Here is a 26,596-nt window from a genome sequence, read left to right as displayed (position 1 = left end):
AATGTTAAAAAGTCCATACTCTTTGCGTATAGCTCTTGTCAGTATTTTCAAACTATTCCATAGCATATAATCCTCTTAAAAACCCAAGACTCAGACCCATGGCCCCTCTGTCACATCAGCATATTCTGAAAGCTACTCACTGACCACCTATAAAGGTTTAGTCAAACTGTTTAAAAACTGTAGCGAACAAGTTTCCAGCAGATCAAGTGTATGTTTTTATCATTAATAACCATCCGTCTTCACAAAGAAAAAGCGTGTTGTTTTTTCCAGATGCGAAATGGGACATGGCATTTCAAAGAAGCAAAAATGCAAACTGGCTTGCTTGTCTCTGCCCAACGAAAGCAGTGGTTGAGGATTCAGGAAATGTCAGGTAAAAGAGTAGAATACACAAATATTGGATCACTTTACTGTACACCTGAAACTAATATAATGTCATCTGTCAATTATACCTCAATAAAAAAATAAAAAACATTTTAAAAAGAGAGTACATACACGAATTGGTCAGGGTAGGCGGTCAGCTCGATGACTCACTAATGTAGTCTCTCAGTTCCCCAAGACTCCCCCACGGGAGAGGGAAAAAAGTCATGCACACTTATTTTTATTTTAAATTAGGGGCTGGCTTTTTTGTTTATTTTAGTTATGTTTTCCTTTACAGGATTTACACAATCTCAACTTCCAAAACTTGGTATGGCAACTATAAGTATGGATAGTAATGGAAAAAGTGGTGCAGCCTTATTGACAAAGAGGGGTCATTAATTCTAGTGGAATAGGCGTGTGTGTGCACGCGCACGCACCTGCGCACGCAGGCAGGCGCATTTGTATTCATTTGTTCATTTTTTAGTTTAGGGATTCACAAACTATCCAATAGGATACTACATTCGGTTATGCAGGCTTAAAGAATAAATTAATGGAGATACTATTACCTATATACCATTCTGCAAAAACTTGAGATACACAAATGAGTTGAGCTTTGGCATTCTGGTGCCAAACCTAAGTATTCTATCACAAAAACTGGAACATTGACGCAAAACCATTCCTGTGACATCAGAAAGTTCAGGGTTGTAATAAAGGGCTTTTGTTACATAAGGGTTTATGAGCAAATGGTAGCAATGCCTGCATCATTTCCAAAATAGCATATTACCATTAAGAACAAAATATATAATAATAATGTACTCCCAAAAGGAGAGAGCAGTTCATTACTTTTTTTCTGTCCTTGCAATAAAATAAAACCCCACTAAATGAACAGTTTACTTAAAAAAAAAAAAAAAATCAGGTCATCTGCAGTTAATAACTCTTTCCCGTAAAATTAGTGTCACTTGTTTCTGTAGCAGACGCCTAATTCAGTCACAGGCTTGATTGATTTGACAACAGAGAATCTGGTCCAATAAAGTGGCTGATTTATTTCTTATGCTATAGCTTTTACCCTAATGTGACATCACAGCAGAATTAAATCTTTGACATGCAAAGAAATCCTTTGTAATTTAAATGAAAACTAAAGATTCTGAAAGCGGGTATTGACTGTTGTCAAAAACTTCCAGTGACGTCTAATGCCTTCTTTTTTGGTAGAATGAAAACTTCAAGTCCACCGAATACGGATTTGGACACAAAGAGCAGCTCAGAGTAGAGCAGACCATGTATTCCATGAGTTCAAACTGTTGGCTACATTTATAGATTTTATTTTATCTTCGTGTCCATTTGTAAATTGGTTGTCTTCAATTTCTGGAAGACAACCTATCTTCTCTTTAGAAAAGCACAGCATAAACACCAAACATGGCCCATCTCAGACGTGGTTTTATTTTCAATAAACAGCAGCTTAGGCAAAAATCAATGAGAATCTTTGTTCCCCCTGATCTAGCCCTGAGATAGTCAAGCCAGATCCGGAAGGCACTTGGGATGTGAGACAGGGGTGGCAAGAGTTAATGCGGCCTCGTGGGCAGTCCTCTGAAAATATTTTTAAATTCTTTTCCAAACTAAAAATGCAAGGTATTTCATAGTTGTTTGAATGTCTTTTTCCCTTTTTTTGCAGACTGTGCCGTGCCCTCTCGCTCCGAGGGCGACTTCCCTGACCCCAGTCTGACACTGCGCCGTTAATGTCAGATAAACCATTTAGCCCCAGCACAAATCTATTCTGTGCAAAAATCTGCTTGAGGTGGAAAATGTAGCAGTTTGTAAACAATAAAGAGCCATGTTTCAGACCAGACAGCTTATCTAACAGAGAAGTCCTTTCATGGGGAACAGTGGGTGGGAGCCTCCCGGACATAGTAGCATTTCCTATCACAATGCAGGAGACTGTCTTGGCCTCCATATTTAAGAGTTTAATGGGAAGGAGGCAGACGGGATAAAAGAACACAGCTGACATGGACTTTCAGCTTAAACAACAACTACGTGAAAAGACTCCGCTCTCTGCTCTAGCTCCAGGCTCGCAGCCCACGTAGATTTTAAATACTACTTGGATGGAAAAACGAATTTGGCTGGTAAAACAGTTGCCCATAAGGACAGATGAACAAGAACCAATATTTAATGTCTTTGTATTGCCTGGCGTATTACGTGATACTAATTTATCCAGTTGGTCTTGGGGAAAACTTTTTTATCACGTACCTAACAGACACTTCTGCATATGAGTAGCGATTCATTCATTCTATTTTACTTTCGCTCATCAGAGGAGAGTTTTAGAATCTTCCAAGGGAGTTCTTTAATATGCCACGGGAGTACTACTCCCCAAGATGATTATTTTCAAGTTAATCTTTTATTCTATTTTATGAAATTGAGCAAGGATGACTGGAGAAGCAAGGTGTTAGAATTTAATATTAGCACGATTGTCACGGAAGAGTCCAAAGTTGTTCTTTGAAATCTAAGTTGACAGATGTATCTCGTCTTCTGTGTCTGGATGAAACTGTTGCACCTCCCTCTCAACAAGTGATAAAAAACTGGGAACCTGGCTTTAGCTACAAAATTAAGGCATAGCTTGGACATTTATCGTTTTAAAGTAAAAAGGAACACAAGTCTAAGAACCAATAATCAAACACGACTTCATGGTTCTCAAAGTTGGAATAATGTTTAAAGGCACGAGCATATGATGTCACTTAAAACAAGTTGCTAGTATCCCTCTGCTTCGTCTACTTTGTGTTAAACACCTGGATTTGATGGTGACTTTGAAAAAAATGACTGAGATTCAAAGACAATCTATACATTAAATAACAAGTAAGCTTCCAAGGCTTAAAAATAGGGACATTCTTTAGAAGCATTTGCAATTATGGTTTCAGAGTGATATAATTATGGCTGTGTGTTTTTCCTGGAGTATGGTCCAACGCCTCCTGCCAAGAAATTTTACTTCATTTATTGATGGATTTGCAATAGAATTTGACCAAGTTGAGAGATTTATTAATATTGCTTAAGAAAAAAAACCCACATTTACCAGGACAAAGATCATTGTTCCATTCGAAACTAAAGAAACCTGCTATTGCTCATTGCTGGGGTTACTGCTGTTAGACACACATCCCTACAGGGTAAATGAAACAGAAAAACCCATGAAAGAAGCCAGTATGAAGAACATGCTGGAAACTCGCAAACTGTCTCAAGCGTAGCTTGATTCCAGTGAAGTACGGTACAGTCCACCTAGACCACCAGCACTAAAAAGCTCACACCAAGATAAATACACAACCAGAACTCACAATCAACTTCAGTACACTACTCTGATTTCAGCAATCTAAACCTATTATTAAAGGGGTTTCCATAACCCCAGACTATATATCATTGCCAACAGACAAGCCCGTATTTTAAATATCCACCACTTTATCAACCTTAAATCAGAATACAAGTATTGCAACACTGAAATTGAGATAAGAGTTTTATAAGGAAGACAAAATTTCCACGGCAATTCGATATCACTGAAATCCTGTAACTCCACGCGGTTATAAAACGTAGTCCTTTACATGCGATTACCAAGCATAATAAACTGCCAGTATTTTCCCGCAATTTAAAATCACTAGAGTGAACTGGGTAAATATCCAAGTCCCTAAAAACAGATCCTCTATCTGGACCATGTTCTCCCCTTTCTACGGCAAAATACCAGCATTCAAAAAGTGCATGTTAATTTAAAATTGGTCTTACTTTGTATTCTGGAATTGACAAAAGGTGGAGAGAGATTGTCATGTGACCCAAGGTCCCTGCTGGTCATGTGGTCATAGGGAGTCCCATCTCCATAGTTCTGTAAATAAAAAAAATCATAAGTTTTCATTTCGCATGAATAAATCAGCATATAAATACCCTCCCTACTGACAACTCTGAGAGCCAAGGAAACTGGAAGTCCACATTCCCACTGTGGAACCTCATTATAAGGGTACTGCCTCTTCACAGGTCCAGTAAGTGAGGGCTCTAGAGTCTGCAGAGTTCAAGTTTTCCTCACGGTAACTGTGAAATCTTACAAATAATAATAGTAGAATCAACTGCAGGAAGCTGTTGACATGATTAACTGAAATAAAACACCTGACACATATAAAATGTACTGCAAATATTGGAAGTTACTATTTTGGTACGCACCCTTAATTTTTTTTAAAAAGATTTTATTTATTTGACGGAGAGAGAGGCAGCACAAGCAGGGGGAGCAGCACAGGAAGAGGGAGAAGCAGACTCCCCGCTGAGCAGGAAGCGCGATTCAGGACTCGATCCCAGAACTCCGGGATCGTGACCTGAGCAGAAGGCAGATGCTTCACCAACTGAGCCACCCAGGTACTAGGAAGCCCACATTATTTTAAAAAAGAAAAAAAAAAAAAAGCAAGATTGTGCCTTCAGTGAGAATGACCCATAGCCTATAATGAATTTCTTTTAGAAGATCAAGTTACAGCCTTTTGAACAACATTTGGTTTTACGGTATTGAAATTTCAACGTTTTGGGATAGTTGTTACCATGGTTGTAAGGGAACTGGATCGTTCCATCAGTAATTAACATATAAGAACATTAAAATTATTACAACATGACTGCAGAGGAACATCAAAACTTTAGCATAAATTAGTACTTTTGGATTTGGACAAAGCATGCCACAAAAAAAAAAGAAGTTTTAAAGCAGACATTAATTTTTGGCAGAAATCTGTCATGATTATGATTATCTAATTATTTTAACAGAATTTAAAATTAAAACAATGGTTTTATTTTTTTAAAGATTTTATTTATTTATTTGACTGAGAGAGAGAGCATGAGCAGGTGAGCAGCAGGGAAAGGAAGAAGCGAAAGCCCAACATGGGCTTGATCCCAGGACCCTGAGATATGACCTGAGCTGAAGGCAGACACTTAACAGACTGAGACATCCAGGTGCCCCTAAAATAATGCTTTTAAACTGTCCACTTATTAATGAAGGAATCTGATAACATATAGGAAAAGTTAAAATCACCTATATTATAAATAGGGTTCAAATTTCAGACTAAGGTGCATCAAGTAACCATAAAGGAAGAAAAAAAAAAACAAAGTTGATCTGCTCAGCTGGTTGTAGTGCCCATAAAGACCAAGTCAAATTTACTCAGAGGTATCAGTTGGCATGTTAGTCAAAGGGCAGAATCTGCCCACACAAAAAAAGACGGATGCTGTATGAGAAATGAAAATGCATGTCACTTCACTAGAGAATAACTGGAACCCGTAAGGTTCCAAATAATCCTGTTTTTAATCACTTTTCCTCATTTAGAAAAGTTAACTTGAATGATACCATAATCTAGCACTGCCACTATGTCAGTGTATAAAAAGATGTTATATATTTTAATACCTAGCATGGGTTTTGCACTCACTTATTCTATGCCAGGCATTGTATAACACTGATTTTTATTTATTAAGTGTCCTCATCTTAGACAGTGTCCTTGCATACACACTACGGAATTTAAACTGCAAACAGTGCTGCAAGGGAGAGTATAATATCATCCCTTTAAGATGAGAGAAGACCGGACTGAGCATGGTTGCTGGGACAAGTCAGGCACAGAAATCAGCCACATGCAAACTCCCTGGATGGAGAAGACAGACAGAAATTACAAAATATTGACTCAAAATTATTCCCCAAAATATTCCCTGAAAAAAAATGGCAGGACAATTACTGAAAAGGAGATAAAAGGACAGTCCTAAGGGACCTTGTTCTCAGAAGAACAATTAAAAGTAGTGTTAAAGTGAGAAATCATAAGACCTTAAGTGTGAATGAGCTAAACAATAGAGGGAAATTCTGTCATCTCCTACACTTGCTGTCAAGGGGAATGGATTTATTTCTGCAAGTGTAGCCTGTAACGTGAGGAGGAGGAAAGATTTCCTCAACCCATCCATATAATGCATTAGGATATCAATTCCAACAGCTGGTGCAGTGGCTCAACAAAGCTCCTGGTAAGCTTACAGACCCTGCCGCACTGTGAAGACCACAGCGAGAACCACAAGGTCAAAGGACAGGTGGAAATGGACAACAGTGGCTTGCTGAAATGTCCTCATGGTGACAGCTTGATTACCTTCCTTGCCTCTTCTGCCAAAATAGAAACACCCCCACCTCAAATCTACGTGAATACCTACAGTAAAATGTTCCCTCCCTGCAGAATGCTTCATTTATACAGCTGGCTGGGGTGGGGGTGGGGGCACATGTTTGTTTGACTATGTGCTCTCAGTCTATTTTTAATTTGGGGTATTTATATGTATATCAGAAAAGCTGACATGGATTTTGGAGGGCCTAGAAATGATTCCATTAAAAACAGATTATACATTAAAAATCATTTAACTTCAAGTGGGAAGGACCATAAAAGATATTCTAGCTTTATTTCTTCATTTTAGAAATTAGAAAAATGAGGACCAATGAAATGAAATGACATGTCCAAGGTCATATACACACAAATATACATATTGCCAAAACACCCCACTCCATGGTCTTCCCATTACACCCAAACTAACAGCTAAAGCATGAAGGAAAACCATGAAAAGGAGTAACAAAAATTTGAAACCAAATGAATGAATGAACCCAACTGGTGACCACAGGTATTAATACGACATTTATGAAATGAAATCAACCCTAATTTATTATATAGATTATACTGATCAGATAGAACTTCATACCCTGTCTTCAGAATTACTCTGTAGTCTACACCAATACATTACAGGGATACTTGGATTTTTTTCAAAGTTGTGCCAGCTACAGCAAATAACTTTCTGTAATGCTGGATCCATAACTGGCAAAGTAAGGCCAAATATTTAATGAAGGATTTTTCTTCTGGTTAGCAGAAGTGGAACAGGTGTCAAATTCAATAACAGCATCCAATAAGAGAAAGAAAAAAAAAATTGCAAACACAAGCTGATCCTCATTAAACTTAGTATGCATATATATATATATGTGCATTTGTGTGTGTGAGAGAGAGAAACTCACCTCCAGTTTGTCAATTTACATATGCGGGATGTCTGGTTGTGGGAAAAAAGATTAGATATACTTACCCTGGACGGGCTTGGATGTCCTCCATTCCCCCAGGACCCTGAGCTACTTCTGTCTTCTACATCTAGGGACAAGAGAAAAGTTCTTTAGGCTTTCTTGCAGTAATTCTTCCTTTTTGTATATGCACTTTTAAATTAATGTTTCAAATTAATCTCCTGTTGCCTTTAATTAAGAATCAGGCATGGGGCTACCACGATGATAGTGGCTTCTGACCCATCTACTTAAATTAACTCATTTAAATTCACAGCAGAAATGAACTGGACCCTCAGGAACCAGAGGTATGAACATAAAAATTACTTCCATCCTTCAGTGTTTCATAGCCTCAACTTTTATAGACATGAAACTGCACTTAAAGTTTTATTGAGACCTTTTGTACAAAATAAGTTTAAAACGACACTAATACAACCTTTGAAAAGGTAAGTTAAGGCAAATATTCACTCCAACATTAGCAGCATCTGTGCTCATAATGCTCGTGGATACTTCTTGTTCTCTAGCCAAGGCTTATTACACCAGGCAACAAGCATACAACAAAATAGACAAGACAAAAAGCAGATTCAGTAATCTATTTCCAGCAGTACACTACAAGAATATTACAATGTGAGTTTTTTGTTTTGTTTTGTTTTGTTTTACATTTTAAGTAAAGACAACACTATCTCAGTATTTTAATTATTGTAACAGAATTGACCACTCGGCTATAATCCCTCATCTGGGCATCGAGATGTGAATATTAAAGTTGTTAAAGCAATGTTTTATCTTGATAAGTGATAGCAAAGAGACCTATATGAGCTACCAGGAAGTGGAAATTCTTCCAAACTCTGGACCAGCAAAGTTCTAACACCGACCATGCCAGGGATTGGGGCTTCAAGTGGCAAAGTGCTCAGGCTGGAGACTATTACGGTGAAGTTATCATATCCGTTGCTTAAAACGTGTGTTTTAATGTGTTCTAAAGATCAGTCTCTCTATATTTAGAAATGGCTTTGAGATTGTTGATGAAAGGTCCTTGATAAGTATAAAAAGTTTCACTGTTCCATTATTTTGATGGTGGTATAACAGACGGCCATCACGAACGTCTGACAGGACTGGAGGAAGAGGTGTGAAACTTCAGTTTAGGAGACATAATCCCATTTATTGTGTTGCCTAATATTTCAGGGATACTGTTTATTCTCCTAATGCACCATTGTCATTCCTTTTATTACTGCTATTTTATTATCAGAAGAAATAATCATAGTATAACTGATTGATTTTTGGGTGCAGTGGAATACACAGCATTTTAGACTCTCTTAAGAGTTGGGAGAGCAGCAACAAAAGACAATTGTTATTACTAAACTTGAATTCTTTCCCTTTTTTTTAAAACAAGTATTTCTGTTCCTTTTGTGGGTGATTCAGAAGATAATGCAATTGCAAACAAAAGTCTCCCGCGGACGGCTACAATCAGTGACTGTGAGCTTTCAGGGATGTCAAGAAAGCTCTGGGTCCTGCATCCAGTCTGGAGATAGGTGCAAGGTTTTCCCCAAATCTGCGGTTTAGTAACCCCATCTCCTGGCCTCTGGGTATGCCGAACTGAAATACTCGCAGAAGTGACTCAGAACGCTCTAGATTGGGGAGTCTGGCAAACCTACACGGTTCTCTTCATCCTTAACCAAAAACCAAATATTTTCAGCAACAAAACGTATAAACGACAAAAATCTCTCAACCACTGCAGATTTTCAAAAATCTGGCATGTCTTGACTTTCTTCTCACCTGAAACAGCCAGCCTGGATTAATTTGAGAGTTTTTTCCCTCTTGCATTTGGCCAAAACGAAATGAAGGAACAGAGTTGAATCCCTCTGTTCCATAAGATTTCACGTTGTTTGGACCCCTTTTATTTTTCCAATTTTTAAGGAAATTTTTAAACACAAAAAGCAGGCAGAAACAAGGAGGAAATAGGAGTTGTTCTCACATGGGGGTGATTTGGGGCCCCAGAAAGCATTTGGCAATGTCGGGAGACGTTTTTGTTTGTTACAACATGGGGGGGGCACGAAGGGGGACAGCGCCACTGGTATCTAGTGGGCAGAGGTGAGGGGATACTGCTGAACATTCTACAAATGTTAGAAAGTCCCTTCCCCCCACCAAAAATGCTCTGTCCCCAAGTGTCAGTTGTGTCCAGATTGAGAAGCTCAGCGCAGAGGGGAAATCACATTAAAGAGCAAAAAGGAAGAGGCGAGTTGGAGAAAAGATGTACTAGAATTTAATTTATAGCTTAATATGGACACCTACTAAATACATAGTGACTTATGCCTTTTAACCCAGACTTGAGCTGCACTGTTTCAGGAGACCTTCATAAACATCTTCTGTCCACAGAATAAAGGGAAAATGATGGTCAACCAAGCAGCCTGCTAATTAGCAGCCAGATAAAACACATCAAAACTTGAGTATTCCCAACTGGGCAATTTCAAAAGCGAGCAATCCACTAATTAAAAATGCTGGAAGTCTAGCTTTTTCAAAACAGGTTAAATACTGGCTGGGTTCCTTCACAGATAGACTCCCAACCAATCAGATCGGACTGCTCTTTCCCATCCTTTCTCATTTCCTGACCTCACGCTGCTCTACGTTCCTTTCTGCTTCCTCCCTTTTACTGATCTCTTTTTAACAGGCTCTTCCATCCCCTGGTCTCCTGCTATATCTACCAGATAAGGACCAGTCTCTAGCTCTCCCAAACCTAATAGGACAATTGTATGATTTGTGATTATACTTTTATCTTTGAAAAAAAAAAAAAAAACTGAAAAAAAAAAAGAAAAAAAAATCTGTATAGCTGGGTGCTCATTTATCTAAGAGCAAGAAGCCACAGAGGGAGAGCGCAGAGATTTGTAACTCATAATGAATGTAAACATGTTGCTTTTAAGTCATTTGTTTCCATCTGCCCTCCCACTGAGCTTCATCAGGTCTGCCAGTTAGTTAGTGAGCATTTTCTCAACAACTATTCCCGACTGTCCGTCTCGGAGGGCATCTGGGGACCCCCTACATGGGGATCACCTGTATATTCATTTCAAAATCAGCATCTTGGGGTCCACTGCAGACCAACTGAGTCTGGACTGCTCTTAAAACCCATGCTTTAAACAAGGTCCCCAAGTCTCCTGCCTGTGCCCAATGGTTTGAGAACCACCATCCTGCCCTACCAGGAACACAAGACAGATCCGTGCCCCCATGACACCAACATGTGCCTCTCTCGCTCCAGAACTTCAAATTCCCACCAAGATTGCCAGTTTCAGCAGCATTCAGTACACATTCCCATCACATCTGTATCCAGATACATCTGCATCTTGCCCAGAATCACTTTTTAGTAAACCTGCACGTGGCCTACCCTTGGCCATTCCTTCCTCCCTGCTGATGGACGCAGACGTTGCGCACATTTCTATACCTCCATGGCTTTGTACCTGCTAGTCCCTCTGCCCAAACTGTTCCATCTATCAAAAAATAACAGCAGCTAATGTTTAGCGAGCTTAAGTATGTGTCTGATACTGTACTAAGAATAAGTACATCGATGCACTAATAGTACCCCCATTTCACATATGAGAACGTTGAGGCTTCGATGGAACAGGGAAGTCTCTCAAGCAACCAGCAAACACAGGTGCTGACAACCGCAAAGCCAGGAGTGCTCTTTTCTGACACTGTCAATGCTTCCCTGGAAAGAACTTCATTTCTTTCTATAACCATCTTGAATGTTACCTCTCAAATGTCTTCCCAGGCAGAGTGAAAGTGTTTAGGAGTTAATGCCTATCCTTGGGTCCACAAAAGGTTATAAAATTATACACAACATGAATATACAAAAGTAAATATTTGAAGAAATTGAAAGACTGGAAAATAAAAATAGGGGGACAGTAAAGCCAGAGGTATGATGAGCTTATTCAGATGTACACTGTGATAGACAGGATACTTGTTAGAAAGGGGTCAAAATTCTACAAGGTACTACTGAATGGGCAAAACAAAGAGTGAAATAAGATTCACAGTGAGTATGAGATAAAAGCACACAAATAGTTCAGGAAATCCATGAGGGCAACATAGTAACAAATGAAAAACTGCCTGGGGTAGAGGCTGTCTGGACACTTAGTTCCTGCCTCTCCCTTGTCCTACCGTCACTCTCTATCCAAGATGGGAATAAACAGCAGAAACACAATAATCTGGGCAGCAGAAAGGAAAGGATAAAAGCAAGTGGATGAGAGAAATTATTCTTCCAAAGGACTAAAATGGGTTCCATTGTTTCAACCTTTTCTAATTTATTTTACCCCACCTAAATGAGGGCAGATTTAGTAACTTCCATGGATGGGATTGACAGCTGGTTTAGGAGGTAACCTGACAATCCACAAACTTTCATTCTAATAGAATAATTCTGCACAAGCCCCTCTAAAATACATGTATTTCTGATCCAAAACACAAAAGCAAAGTTTGGGCCGAACTAGTACCAAACACTCCATTTTGAGAAAAGACACACGGAGGTAATTTTTAATTTCTATGGTTTCCCATCTATACTCATTAAACTTACAATTTGATTACTCAAATGTCCACTTTGTTTATGCACAACTATCAGACAAATGGACAGACGTCAGAAAACACAGCCCGGGGTGTTGGGATGGAGACTCGGATTTCACCGGCCGCTCTTCATTAACCAGATCTTTGGTCTGAGCTAGTCACTGGCCTCTCTGAACTCACTTTCGTCAACTATAAAATAAGTGTTTTTTTTTTAAGATTTTATTTATTTATTTTATATAGAGAGATCACAAGTAGACAGAGAGGTAGGCAGAGAGAGAGAGAAGGAAGCAGGCTCCCTGCTGAGCAAAGAGCCCGATTCGGGACTCGATCCCAGGACCCTGAGATCATGACCTGAGCCAAAGGCAGTGGCTTAACCCACTGAGCCACCCAGGCGCCCCAAAATAACTGGGTTTGAGCTGTACCCTTGGAAATAGGGAAGTCTAGTATATTTGGACAACTCTCCCACAAAAACAAAAATAAAAACAGACAAACCAAAAAAACAACGAAAAAATGATGGGAGGATTTTTAAAGATCTTCTTTAAAATACTAATAAGCTGAGAGGATAATAAGAAATTATCAAGCCAAAATCAAATTGAAGGAAGAAAAGACATTTTTACCCTACGGACATCTGCCAACCTAGAAAATTTAATGGCCTCTTAGGTTAAGGAAAACAGAAGTGAAAACCCAGGAACCATCCAAAGTACGTGTCCAACAGAAGGTAACAGGGATAACAGGACTTCCAACCTCAACGGGTTATTGTTAAAGTAAAGAAGTTAGTTAATATTTGTTAAACACTTAGGGGAATATCTGGTCCATAGCAAATTCTCAGTTACCAACACCTGCCCATGAGACCATAACTTATTAGTACCCAAAATCTAAGACAAGCAAACCATGTAAATCTGTAAAATTGTGATTTATTCAAAGAAATCTGAGTCTCACATTTTTATGACTCATAGTTCTGCTCAACAGTCAGAGACTTTGAAATATTCTTCTGGATTTTAGAAATAGCCAATAAATTTACAGTAAACAAATCCCACCTTTCCCATGAACCTCTACAGCAAAATCACAGAGAGAATCCAGTACATATATTAAATTTCTTTAGTGATTTGATTTACTTTCAGAATATCCCCTTTACCTGTCACCACTGCAAGCAACATATGTTTGTGTTCTGTATAAAGGATATGCTCTCAAAAGTTATACATGCTGACCTGAGGCCCAAGCTAAGAACACAGACTGAATGTTATATAGGTTTAACCTTGATTTGAAATAAACAGTGTTATGTTAACTAAATTGAATTTAAATAAATAAATATATGAAATTTACAAAAAAAAAAAAAAAAGAACTAAGTGTGAGTTAACCTAACTCTATTGATTTGGGATAATTAGAGTTGTGTATTGGTCCTTCCCATACTTAGCCAAGTACCCAAGGCCCTAGAGTTTCATGAAGTCAGAAAACTGAAAACAGGAAAACAGGAAAAGTGTTTTATCTGAGCTGCTTTAAAAGTCTACAAATTCCTGCTCTTGTAGAAAAAGACTGATTTCCTGATGAAAACTCTACACACTCGGAATGCATTGGGAGATCGAGGCTAAGTTCTTCCTGGAAAGATAATCACCCTGAAACATGTTGAGGTCTCCACTGTCTAAAATCCTTTGCTCTGCAACAACAGATACCATTAAATATCCTCCACACCATCATGGAGACTCACAGACTGGGTACATCTGTGGCTCCTACTAATTTCCTCGTCCAGGAAGAACCCTTGGCTGAGCCCTCCACACAAACTGAGATGGCATATGCTCTCCGTCAGTGCCAGATGAATTTAGAGTTCAAAATATTTCATCAGCAAAGAGCGTGTTAAGGATGTGCACATTTTCATTAGCACTCAGTATAATAAGAACTCTAAGTAGAGTAATTTGAAGTCAAATTTGAGTACCAGTACAGATGAAGGAAGAGGTGAAAAGCTTCAAGTACTGACGGACAGTGTCCATACAACCATGATTGCTTCTTTCTTTTTCCGTAAGAAACAAGATATGCTTCATAATGAGTGATCTGAGCACCGACAAGAAACTTCCAGCACTTTCCAAATCTGACTGAGCAAAAGATGAGGGCGGTGGTGATGAGTCTCATACAAATTTGAAGATACTTCAGGAACAAGGAACAGAGACGGGGGAGTTCCCTTTCCAGACCATTGCCATCAGTGCTGGCTTTCTGAGTGCTAATGGATTTCCTTACCAAATAAATCTGAAAACCCAAAAAGTCTAGTACAAGATGATGTTGTAGTTCTCTATATAAATATATATTTGTATGTGTGTGCATAAGAAGGTAAAATGCATAAAGAAAGGTAAAATGTGGATATACTGGGTGAAAAGTATAGTAGGAAAATTTGTTCAGAGAAGAATCATTCCAGTATTTTAGGCTTTATTAACCTCCAACTTAAACTTCTACTATTAATATGTCCTGTAGTACACTTTTTAGAGAATATTATTTTCCTCAAGTTCAAAACAAACGTTTTCAAAAATGAAAATGAAATAATCTCAGATATTTAAAATATGGAGTTAATGGCATTTTCCGGTGCTATAAAAGGGGAAACACAGTTTCAGATAACAAGAAAATCAGATCATATGAAAGTAACTAAATAAAATGCATAACTATTGCATTATAAATGTGCTGCTGTTTGTTATTCTGAACCTCAGAAATGTTCTTGAGAACTCAAGCTGAGTAAATGCTTATAGTATGAAATTGACAAAAAAGTAACCTTGAAATCTTTAGATCAATCCATATCATTTGGAACTATCAAAGATCATCTAATTTGGGTAATATTCTAACTTGAGTACTCTTAATGTGAAACACTATTATTTAGCAACCTTCCTTTTCAAATGTTTGAAACTAACCAGAGCCTTCCTCTTAAAGAGAAGTTAATCCTTCCAAGATCTCATCATTCTTTTTTTTTTTTTTTAAGATTTATTTATTTTTAGGGAGAGAGAAAACAAGTGCACAGGGGTGAGTGGAAGAAGGAGAGAAAGTCTTAAGCAGACTCCATGGGACCCTGTGATCATGACCTGAGCCGAAACCAAAAGTCAGATGCTTAACCAAGTGGGCCACCCAGGCACCCCCAAGATATCATTCTTAGCGAGAGCCATGAATAACTTGAGGCAAGAATACAATATGAATTGTATTTGCCTCCTTTGACTTTTTGAAATCTAATCAATCTTAAAAGCACTTAATAAAAATCAATCTTACTAAAATAATATTCTTAACTGATCTCCAACCTGGTGAGAATAACAATCAGAAATAAGCTGCCATATCTAAAGACCAAAAATAATCCAACATACCGTCTAACTCCAGTGTTACAGAGATCAGCCTCAACAGATCTAAATGAAAAGTGAACATATTTGGGGAAGTTTTTAACTAGGTGCTTGATGACTTTAAAGATGTACTTACAAATATACATCACAAAGTATGAGAAATAAAAGACACATACTTTAGAAGATAATAAACAACAAAAAATAAGTGTTAAAATATACTTCATTTCCTAATAGAACAGACGATATAATTCTTACGTACATGTAATTATGCATGCATTTTTCAAATCATACATGTAATTATTATGTGGCGAAGTCCATAATACTGTGATGATTTAAGATACACGATTTTATTTTTTTAAATGCCTACTTGATAAATGATTTACAATTTATCCAATTGTAATCCAATTAAATGTATTTCAATGCAGGGGGAGAAAGCCAAGATAAAACATGTAACAGTTTTATCCTTTCTTCTTTTTTCCCCCCAATACCTCTTTTCTCCCTAGGGTGCCATTCGTGTGGCTCTGGGAAAGGACTGCTGGCTTAATTGAAATATTTGTAGGCTGTAATTGCTCGGCATCACCACAATGGTCCACTTCTCCCAAACGACATCCATTCCTTGTGCTTTTTCCTTCTTCCATTTCCTTTCAAACTGGAACCAAGTCCACTTCCCCTGTCGCTTCCAGTCTTACCTCATTCCACTCCCTATTTACAGATGTTTCGTTGATACTCGTGAAGCCAAATAGCTTTAAATATTCACAAATCTTCCCTAAAATTCGGTTTGCTAGCACAGTTGCTCTTACAATAATCACTCCCGTAAACTGATTTTCATTTCATCCTTTCAACATCCCAGTCTTCAACCTGTGCTTAACACTGCAGCCTCTGACCTGGCTGTGACAAGCAATCAATCTTACATGTTATCTTCAGGGGTCATGCCTTAGTTTTAGGCCAATTTTCTTTGTATTTAGGCTCAAATGTGCAAACCACACTATATTACTCTGCAAAACATCAATGAGAAGGCTTAATTAAGTAACACTGACAGATAAATCCATTTCTTTCGCGGTAATCAAATCAAAGCAGGTTGACATAACACAGGAACTTAATACAGTTATTCCCTTGTAATTGGAAAAAGGCCCTTTACTTCTCATTAAAGCAATCTTCTGGGTATTGGCATAATAAGGAGGCTCAGAGCTTTAATACTGCCCTATAAAAGTCTCAAGATACAGACCCCTTAAGCAAACAAGCCAGATTATCTAATTCCTTGATCACAGCAGAACATGTAGTTCCTACTGTTTTAAACTACTAATTCTTTATCTCTGTTGCAATTAAAAAGAGGTAAATCAGTATCAAACACATACAATGGAAATTTGTAAAAATACATAAACTGTTTACAGTTTTATAAATCTATCTCCACACGTATTTGAAGGGAAGAAGTCCATTAAAAATGAATTTGAAATACTTTGCAAATGTGAAATTATAATAGCTTGGATCAGGGGGAAAATCTCTTTATTTTACTTAATGGGCTCAACAGGATACATTTTGCCTAAATTTACAGTCTGATATTCAAGCATACAGTACAACTTTGATAATGGGAATTGTGAGGCAATGGAATTTAAAGAAGGACGTTCCATTTTTGTGGCATTTAAAGAACAGTAAGTCACCTGGTCAACTGAAGACTGCTCTGACCAGTCTGAAAGCCACAGAGAACTCAACATTATACCATGTTCACATCCCCAAACTACACAAAATCAATTTCCACCCTTTCACTCCAATTCTGAGGGAGCTTCTGCTACTTACGGACTGGTACCTGATCACTCTCAACGTGATTCTGGCAACTCTTTCAAAAAGGATAACATATAATGGAGGGTTATAATTCCCAAATGTGGCTGACCACCAAAATCTTCCAGGAACTCCAAACAAACAAACAAAAACAAAAAACAATAAACAATGATATCCTGGCCCAACTTGGCCCCCTAGTCAAGGAAAAAAACCAAGGGTTGAGGTCAATGCAAAACATATTTTCAAATTTTTCTTATACCAATCTACTTTTTTATTTTTAAATGGTTTTCACTGGAGCGTCTGGGTGGCTCAGTAGGTTAAGTGTCTGTCTTTGGCTCAGGTCAGGATCCCAGAGTCCTGGGATCAAGTCCCGCCTGGGGCTCCCTGCTGGGCGGGAAACCTGCTTCTCCCTCTCCTACTCCCCCTGCTTGTGTTCCTTCTTTCGCTCTGTCTCTCTCTGTCAAATAATAAATTTTTAAAAATACCAATAAAATAAAATGGTTTTCATTCCAATGCACTTAAATGCACTTAAAACTATGTCATTTGCGGGGCGCCTGGGTGGCTCAGTGGGTTAAGCCGCTGCCTTCGGCTCAGGTCATGATCTCAGGGTCCTGGGATCGAGTCCCGCATCGGGCTCTCTGCTCAGCGGGGAGCCGGCTTCCCTCTCTCTCTCTCTCTCTCTGCCTGCCTCTCCATCTACTTGTGATTTCTCTCTGTCAAATAAATAAATAAAATCTTTAAAAAAAAAAAAAAAACAAACTATGTCATTTGCTATCACCCAGGTCCTTTTACCACATTAGTACTTCCGTGTGCATTTCCTAAGACCAAAAGTAGTAACAGTTATCAAAACCAGGGAACTGACCATTGATAAGACAGAGAGAAACTACGGTACTTTCTATTCCACATTCCATGTTCCCATTTGTCACCTCTTCCCCGTTTTGTGGTGGCCACAGTGTCGCCACCACCCAAGATGACCTGCGAGTCATTCCATAAACAACAACTGATCTTGAGTAAATGAAACACACTTAACCAAGAACAAAAACCAAAAAAACAACCAACACACAAAATCCAGGATTAGCCACTGCATTTAACCATCAGCTAGCCCTCTTTCATCACTTTGAATCTGAAACGGTTCCTCCGTCTTTCTTTGTGTGACTTTGGCATTTTTGAAGGGTACAGGCCAGATTATCTAAGTCGTCGTGTGTGCTTGAGTATCAGTCAGACTGTAAATGTCTCTCAATTTGGGTTCATCTGATGCTTACTCATGATTCACGGTGAATAGACTAGTACAAACGTGGCCTTGTGTCTTTCCAGGGATATCACGTGCAGAGTCACGGGATGACAGCCTTGTCTGTCCCCTGGTTTGTTACGCTCACTTCCTCACCTGGTCAAGCTGTTGCGGGAATTCATCACTGTACAATTACCACTCTTCCTCGTGCAACGAATACATAATCCATAGGGAAATACTTTAAGACCGTTACAACCTATTTTCAATTATGCACTTATTGAAAAAATTAAAATATGAAAGTGTATAAAATAAGAAATGAAAACTCCCTCAGTCCACACACTCCCCATCTTTGTGCTAGTGATAACCCAAAACAGGTTCCTAGGCAGCCTATGCATCCTCTGGTCTGTGATCGACGGATTTTTAAAATTACAGAAATTAAGAGTAATAAATGTAAAACTTGACTAAAATGTCTGTTTTATCTGCATGAATGGTTAAGAAATATTCCAAAAATGTTTATTTAGGTTCTAGCGACATCTCAGTGGGTATAATTATTAGTGGTAGCCTTGTGACCAAGGTGGCAGACTAGAGAAAATGAAGACCGACAACTAGTTTTGAAGGAATTCAGCCAAAATGAAGCCAAGATTGAGCACCCTACCTTCGAACCAATGTCATACATAAAACCAAGTTAAATCATTCATTCTGGAGTGGATGCTGTCCCGAACAGCTACTTGGTTCACTGCCTCTTTCCAGCATGTTACATAAACCACTACGTAGAAAGGAGACCCGCCATAGCGGGAGCACTTCCCAATTAAAATCGGACGGATGGACAAGTACAGTGAGGACAGACAGAAAAAAATCTAGAGCGGTTTTCACAGCCTGGAACAAAAAAAAAAAAAAGAAAGAAAGAAAGAAAGAAAAAAGTGGGAAACAGATCTAAAAGTTTTAAAAGTGGGAAGTAAACTGATACTTTAAAAAGCACATATTCTCACTTTTAGAATCAGGTATACAAACGAACAAAAAGTGAAGAGAAAAGCTTGAGGACAGAAAAGATTGTAAGAGGAACTTGGCCATCTGACAGAACATATGCATATCATACAATATTGAGGGAGTTCACTTACTATTATCAAAACAAGGTGAAAATCCTCTCTTTAACCTTGGGGCAAAATCATGCCATTTTATAAACTGAACAGTGCTGGTGGATTTCAACTCCGACTTATAAATGCTTAGAAAATTGTCCTCACAATTCCTCCTCAGTCCAACACTTGGCAGACACAGGCAAAGGTGTTTCTTTTTGGGCTTATAAACTCTGTGTGTGTGTGTGTGTGTGTGTAAAATCAGTATAGACACACAAATACAACACACACAAACTTGCTAATAGTTTCTTGATGTAACGATCATGTTTAAAACGGTTCCCAGATGTTGCAACTTGCTCAAAGGACATCACCTTGTTTTTGATCAGAGTAGAAAAGTCTGCCTGGTGACTTACGGGTTTTACTTTCAGCTCCCCATAATATAACCATGCTTTTGTATCCTGCTTCCTGCTTTCCAAAGTATTTTTTTATACTCATGTCATTTTTAAATGACTTATCTAGAATCACAGAAAATATGAAATTGGGGTCCAAAGGAGTTGCACACTTGAGCAGAAGCACACTATCTTTCAAAAGCAGAAAAACAAAAATCAAAAGAAAAAGATTGGCCTATAGAACAGAGGTCTGGTAAACAGAACACTTGCTGAATAGGAAGGTTGGATAGTATGATAGAGACTGAGTTTTCGTATCTTGGAATGCGCACTGTTTAATCATGTCAGCAGTGAAAACATCATTGCCAGTCTCCCTCGGAACCGCCCGGCATCCTACACAAGACCATTTCACCAACACAACACAAATTCGGCACCGGACTGAGAAAGACCAGGGCTGTGATGACAGTTCTGCAATGACAAAGAATGGACTCTAGCTTTCCCCAAAGACGCTGCTCCTCTTACTTTCACTTTCAAGTGCTTTAAGACACTCTCCTAACAGAAGCAGTCAAGTTCATCTGCACGAATATTCTCGTCCAGCTTTGGGAGGCAGTAATGGAAATGCATTCAAAAGCATCAGTGCGTCTTTTTCTCAAGCTTAATGGCATCAAATAAATAAGAAAGCAATATTTATTGCTTCTTTTTAAAGCAATAAATATTGCTTGCTTTTAGTAGGTCTGCAAGTTGGATGCCGCCTGCCTTCTGCCCGTAGGATAGCCAAGGAGCACCGGTCAGAAATCGATGAGCTGCTGTGATGTCCTGGTCTTACAAATTCACTAAGTGGAAGGGTGAAAAGCTGTAACTCTTCCTCAGGAATGGAAGAAATGTCCTTAGTTTGAAAGGAGATAGAAATAAAGGCCTGAAGAATGACAATAACCAGGCATCTTGAAAGAAACAAGAAGCAGGGAAGGGGTCCAGGGAAGCCAGAGCTGTCACTAGAAAATAATGATTTATCTGATGAGATTAACAGAAAGTTTGATTAGCAAAGATGCCTTCCTAGCATAGCAAAGATTGTGATGCTACTTTAAGATTTTGTTGTAGGAAAAAAACAGTGCCTGCCAAATGTGGTCTGTAACAGCCCAGGCTAGCCATGAGTGATACAGTGGGAAAATAGCCACTAAGCCAGATTTTATTTGATTTGTACTGATGATTTTTATTAGAATACATGGATCATTGCTTCAACCTTTCCATGTAAAACCAAATCAAATTCAAAAACTCACACATCAGTCACCTAACCTTATGTCATTCCTTCTGCTTTACTAAAGTTGAGCCACATTTCAGCTGATCTGTCCTCGATAAATCGTTCAGCTACTCAAAACTCCTGGGCCAAATTCTGGGAGGCAAGTGGTACACAAAAGAACCCGCAAAATCTGCAGTTACAAACAAGAGAGCCAAAGAAAGGAACACTGCAAGCCTCAAAAAGGCAGAATGAAATCCAAGCAATATATAGACAATGCAAAAGAGGTTAAAAAGGATCCTCCTCACTGTATCAACCCTACTGCCATTTATCTTTAAAAGGCGCACCCACCCCTCAGCGCTGCTTCCCGCTTTAATTCAAGGCAGCCTGTAGGACCCGGCCAAGCAGTGGCTCTGGGACCAGAGGGAAGTCCACCATTGTGCCGTCTAAGGAGGCCTGCTCGGTTTTACAAATGAAGAATGATCATCGGTTCTACAAACAAAAAACACTGCAATCCTTAAGGCCAAAAAAAAGTAAATATTAAGTATTCGGTATGTGGAAAGCCTCCACGTTATTTACACAAGCCACTTCATGAAAAGGAATGAAATCTAATTCCATGAAGCATGGCGACGGGTTTTCAAAGAAAAAGTGCCCACATCCTATTTCCCACTGCTCTTTTACTTTTTTCCCTCTGTGCTTTAGCATCTTTCCTTTCTTCCTCAGCAACACTGCAGGTTTCAGCTGCCACCTGGGAGCAATGGCTCTTGTTTGGATATCCACTTCTAGTGAACACACCCGGCCGTCTTCAGGACTCCCTTCCCTGTCCCGCGTGAGTCCTGAGATGCACCTTATTATCTTCTCTTCTGGGAAAGTAAACAACTCTCTCAGCTAAAGGCCATCCGCCCCCTCCACCCCAAGGTCTTCCGGAGGCTGAGCCTGTACCACTGGGTAGTGCCCGCCGACAATCCAATGCCTCTGAAAACTAGTGGACACCGAACCTTCAGGTCCCTGGCAGACCCCTCTGAGGCCAAGGTGCGGCTACTTTCATCAGCCCCCACTCCTCCTCCCCTGATCACACAGGAAGTCGAGCTCTCCCATCCTCCTCTGCAGTCCTGTGGGAAACGTGACAAAGGCTGGGCCAATGGGACGTGAGCGGAAGTAATGTTTGCCTTGGCCAGGTCTGGCCCCTAAAACCACCACTCCATGCGCTTTCTCTTTCCTCTTTGTTCAGCAGGATACGAAGAAGCTGGTGGATCCCTGAGGCCCCTGGGGATGGCAGAACCGAGGAATGAAAGAACCCAGACCCAAGGACAGACTACAGGCAGCCCAGCCTACCCCGGTGGGTCTGCGACACCAGCGGGAGATAACCCTTTGCCGTGTTAAGCAACTCAAGTTTGGGGGTTGTTTGTTCCAGCAATTAGCATACCCTGACTAATGCATCCTCTGAAACAGACTTCCGAGAATTCTGGCGCTATGATTCTATCTTCCAAGCAAAGCAAACACACGCAGTTAGAGCTGGCACTAGTCAGAATTGTGAAGCAGGGGAAACTGGCCTTTGAACTATCCTTCTCTCCCTTTCAGACTTGTTTTCCCCTCTTAGCATTTCCTCCCTCTGAGCACCAAATGTTCTCAGGCTGCTCAGTCTTGTCTGTCTCAAGAAAATAAATCCAATACATTCATTAGCCATTCTCTCTCTCTCTCTCTCTTTTTTTTTTCCCCAACCACTATCTTTCAGCCATAAGTGTTGAGCTGCTTGATACTTGTGTGATTTGGGAGCTATTCTTTAACTTCTCAGATTCTGGGTATCCTCATCTGTAAAATGGGAATGAATGCCTCCATCCTCCAGGACTGTTGTGATGATCAGAGATAATTTAGGAAAAATGTCCCCATAGAATCTGGAACAGAACAGGCTCTCAAAAAGGGGGTGGGCAGACAACTCCTGTTTTTATTAGGATTACTATGAGTATTATAGTATGATATTTGACACCAAGGGATATAGAAATCGATCTAAAATAGGGCTTTCTCCCTGAAATATATAGTCTAGACTGGAAGAAAAAAATCATACATAAATTAAAAAGCAGCATTTGATAACCAAGAATGATGAATGTTATGGAATTTTAGAGAAAAGAGGGATACCAGCTAGAATCTTCTCTTGCCAGATCGCTGCGGTTTAGGGTGTGGAAAAGAGGAAGAACGCAGGGGCAGCCTGGCCAGCAGTGCCCACACCACGTGCTCATCTTCCCAACTCCTCGGTCAACCCTGCCGCACCGGGGACTCAGAACCTGAACTAGGGAGGTCATTTACACCATGGAAATCGGCAAATATGACAAATCAGGGCTTTTTTTTTTTTCTTTTTAGAGCAGATTATTAAATATTTCTCAGCACACCAAAGAAAATAGTCATTCACTGTGAGCGATTTTTACTCAAACTACCTCGCTGAATTCCTACAGTCCCTACCCAGGGACATCGCATCATCCTCATTTGACAGATGAAAAACCAGGCCTCACAATGTGAAGTGCCTGGCAAAAAGTCCTATTGTCTGCACGCCCCAGACGAAAACATAGGCAGCTGGCAAAAGTGAAGGGTGTCCCTTTCTCAGCCTATCAAACTTATTTTCCCATGAGCACAGAAAGCTATTCCTTAAAAAAACATCAGAATTCAGGCAGACTACTCCCCCTCCCCTTTTTTCATTGTTTCTCATTTGCTCCCCCATGGAGCAAATTTTCTTAAGAATATAATCCACATTTCCCACCATCCTATCATCACACACCCAAGTCAATCTTTTGTACGGATGCCCTTTTAAGGGTGACCCATTGCTCTGTCCTGAGTAATAGACTTGTGCCTACTGGTTAGCAGAAGTCACGAGCGATCTTACGATCAGTGCCTTCCCCTACATCTGTCCCCACCGAGGTAGTCTGTTCTGTCCCAGGCTGAGCTGTGGGCAGCGGTGTGAGTTAGTCCAGGTTGAGGAGGAACTGGTATACCTCTTGGATTGGGAAGGGGCCGCTGACATTCGTTCAGTAACGACTGCTCTCAACAGCTGCTGGTCAGGTGTGGGCATGAGTCTGGAGTGTAAGAAAAGCCAGGAAACATCAACAGGTTTCAGGTGCTGCCTGAGATCCCAGAAGACACCTGTACCAAGCGTGACTTTAAATGGCCATGGGTGCTGGCCATATTGGTAATCCATTATCACTCCTTTTCTGCCTGACCGGAGTTGGGCCATCTTACAAGATCCAAAGCCTTCCAAGGACAGAAAAATGAATGTGCAAAGGCACTGAGGCACAAGGGAATATCCCCCACGCAGGGGATAGCAAGGCAAACAATGAGCAGGGAGAATAAAGGTGTTCCAGGGGCAGCGGTCACCAATGAAGAAATGCAGAATCTGGGCAGGGCCAGAGGAAGACAAAGTACTGGGAAGTTTACTGTTCATTCTAGAGACTTTAGGCAGGCACCAGAGTATAAAAGCATCTCCAGTTCATGTTTACATTTTGGAAATGGTAGCCATGGGGACAATGGTTGTTAAGGTGAGAACCTGGAGATAAAGAGGCTCATTAGGACACAAGAAACTACTGTTACAGCAAAGATAACAGACAATTCAGGATCACACTGGGGAAAGAGAATAGACAGAGGTTGACAGCTAACTTGGGAAAGCAGGGCAAGTAGTCGGGGATTATATTCGGGTTTTTGTCTGATGGATATTTGTGAGGGAGGATGGTAAAAAAGCATATATTTTAGACATTCTGTGTTCTGAGGGTCCACTGGTCACCCAAGTAGAAGTTGCAGCAAAGTAACTGACAATGTGGGACTGGAGGTCAGAATGGAGACCTAGATGAGGGTAAATTTCAGGCACAGTCTAATTAGAAGTCCTTTTATAAAAAGAATTTACCAGCCCAGGTAAGTGGAAAGTCTGGAGACAAGGCAGATTTAGCAAGGGCACACCCAGTGGAGCCACCGTGATTTATAAAACCAGAGTTTCCTCCCACACTTCCACTCTGCCACCTTCAAACCTTCACTCCAAAGCGGAAATCCATCATGATCAGAGCCTTTCTAAGTCTACATGCTTCTTTCTTCCCCCACTTACTTGGGAAGTGCTTGGTTTACCTAAGAACAAAGTTTCTCCTCACTTTGCCTTGACTGGAACCATCAAGGAACCAATCCCTAAAGCCACAAGATACCCATCCAGATTTTCGAAGACCAGAAGGACCCAAGTTAAAAATCACAACAAAGGAGTTAGGGTTACCCGCGTTAGTACAGTCCAATCACAGATGGACCTGGAAACGTCGTGATCCCACACAAACTAACAAGGACACCACACACTGAGGAGGAAGTGGAGTATATCGTCGTGAGACAACCACAACCGGAGACAGAGCCCCAGGTGCCACTGGGGGGTTGGTATGTAGTGTGTGGTGTACAGGCAGAGATCTTTGTAAACAGGCGTGCAGGTCCTATCCTGCCACTCCCTCCTTGAGCGCGTCAACATCTTCCGCTTGGTGTCAGAATAAAAGATCTTAATTACAGACACCAAGGCCATTTTCGTCATGCACTCACAGACGGTTGCCTTCTCCTCCAGTTCCTCCCCTCCCCAGGCCCCAACCATGCTCAGGGACATCCCTGGCCCTCCTGCTGCAGAACTTGAACGTGTGTTTCTTCTAACAGAAGCTCCAGCCCACTCCCACCACTTCACTCCCCTGCTTGGCCTGGGTCACTCCCGCATCCACTCTCAGCTGTACCATCATTCCCTAGAAGGAAGCTTTCCTTGGCTTCTAAACCACGTGTCTTCTCTTCCTTCACTAGCCTGGTCACAGACGGCATTTTCCATTTTTATGATTCTCAAGTGATTCCTTTCTTCCCCGCTGAACAATACACTGTATGAAGACAAGAACTGTGCCTTGTTTGCCTGCCGGTCAGCAAGGAGAAAGCGCACGGTATAATCTCATTTAACTGTGGGGCTGGGCCTTCAGCTCTTCAGATGTGCGCACAGGAAAATATAAAAAACACTAACATGTTTCGGGTCATGAAACATAACCTGCAGCGATCCTATGACCTTGAAAAGCGTGACATCATAGGATAGAAATCCAGAATTTCATTCTACCATTAAGTAAAGAAATTCAGGGGCACCTGGATGGCTCAGTGGGTTAAGCCTCTGCCTTCAGCCCAGGTCATGATCTCAGGGTCCTGGGATCGAGGCCCGCATCAGGCTCTCTGCTCAGAGGAGGGCCTGCTTCCCCCTCTCTCTCTCTGCCTGTTGCTGCGCCTACTTGTGATCTCTCCCCCTCTGTCAAATAAATAAATAAAAATCTTTAAAAAAAAAGAAAAGAAAAGAAATTCAGCCACAAGTACGCCACAAAGATTAGCTTAGCTTTTCCTCCACAATTTGATTAACAGTTCGTGTCACAAATATGTAAGTATGGTTTAAGAGTCAGCAAGAAACAAGCAGATCAGTACTCTTGAAACACTTCGCAGTCACACCAAGAGACAGGAGCACGAATCTCAGGCTCAACGATTTCTACAGTAAAAATGCAGTGAAACAGTCAGACTTCACGCATGTCTTATCCCCTGTTAGAAATAATCTCTTATATGGTCACTGTAAAGGGAAATACTTTCCTCTTTATGCTCACTTTGATACGCACCCTAGTGAGCGGATACCTATTACACA

General features: G+C 40.2%; 1 protein-coding gene across 12 annotated transcripts in view; it reads right to left on the bottom strand.

Annotated features, from left to right (window-relative positions):
* Positions 1-26,596, bottom strand: part of TCF4 (transcription factor 4) — a 348,714-nt gene that overhangs the window by 223,293 nt on the left and 98,825 nt on the right. For all 12 annotated transcript variants that reach the window (XM_032311422.1, XM_032311430.1, XM_032311426.1 and 9 more), the window contains 2 exons: positions 7,438-7,499; positions 4,111-4,207 (listed from right to left, as the gene is read on the bottom strand). In XM_032311422.1, coding sequence (XP_032167313.1) covers positions 4,111-4,207; positions 7,438-7,499 — 159 coding nt within the window. The remainder of the gene's footprint in view (positions 1-4,110; positions 4,208-7,437; positions 7,500-26,596) is intronic.

The sequence above is a fragment of the Mustela erminea genome, chromosome 13, assembly GCF_009829155.1.
Source record: "Mustela erminea isolate mMusErm1 chromosome 13, mMusErm1.Pri, whole genome shotgun sequence".
NCBI classification, from domain to species: Eukaryota; Metazoa; Chordata; class Mammalia; order Carnivora; family Mustelidae; genus Mustela; species Mustela erminea.
This window is presented reverse-complemented; position numbering and strand designations above follow the sequence as displayed.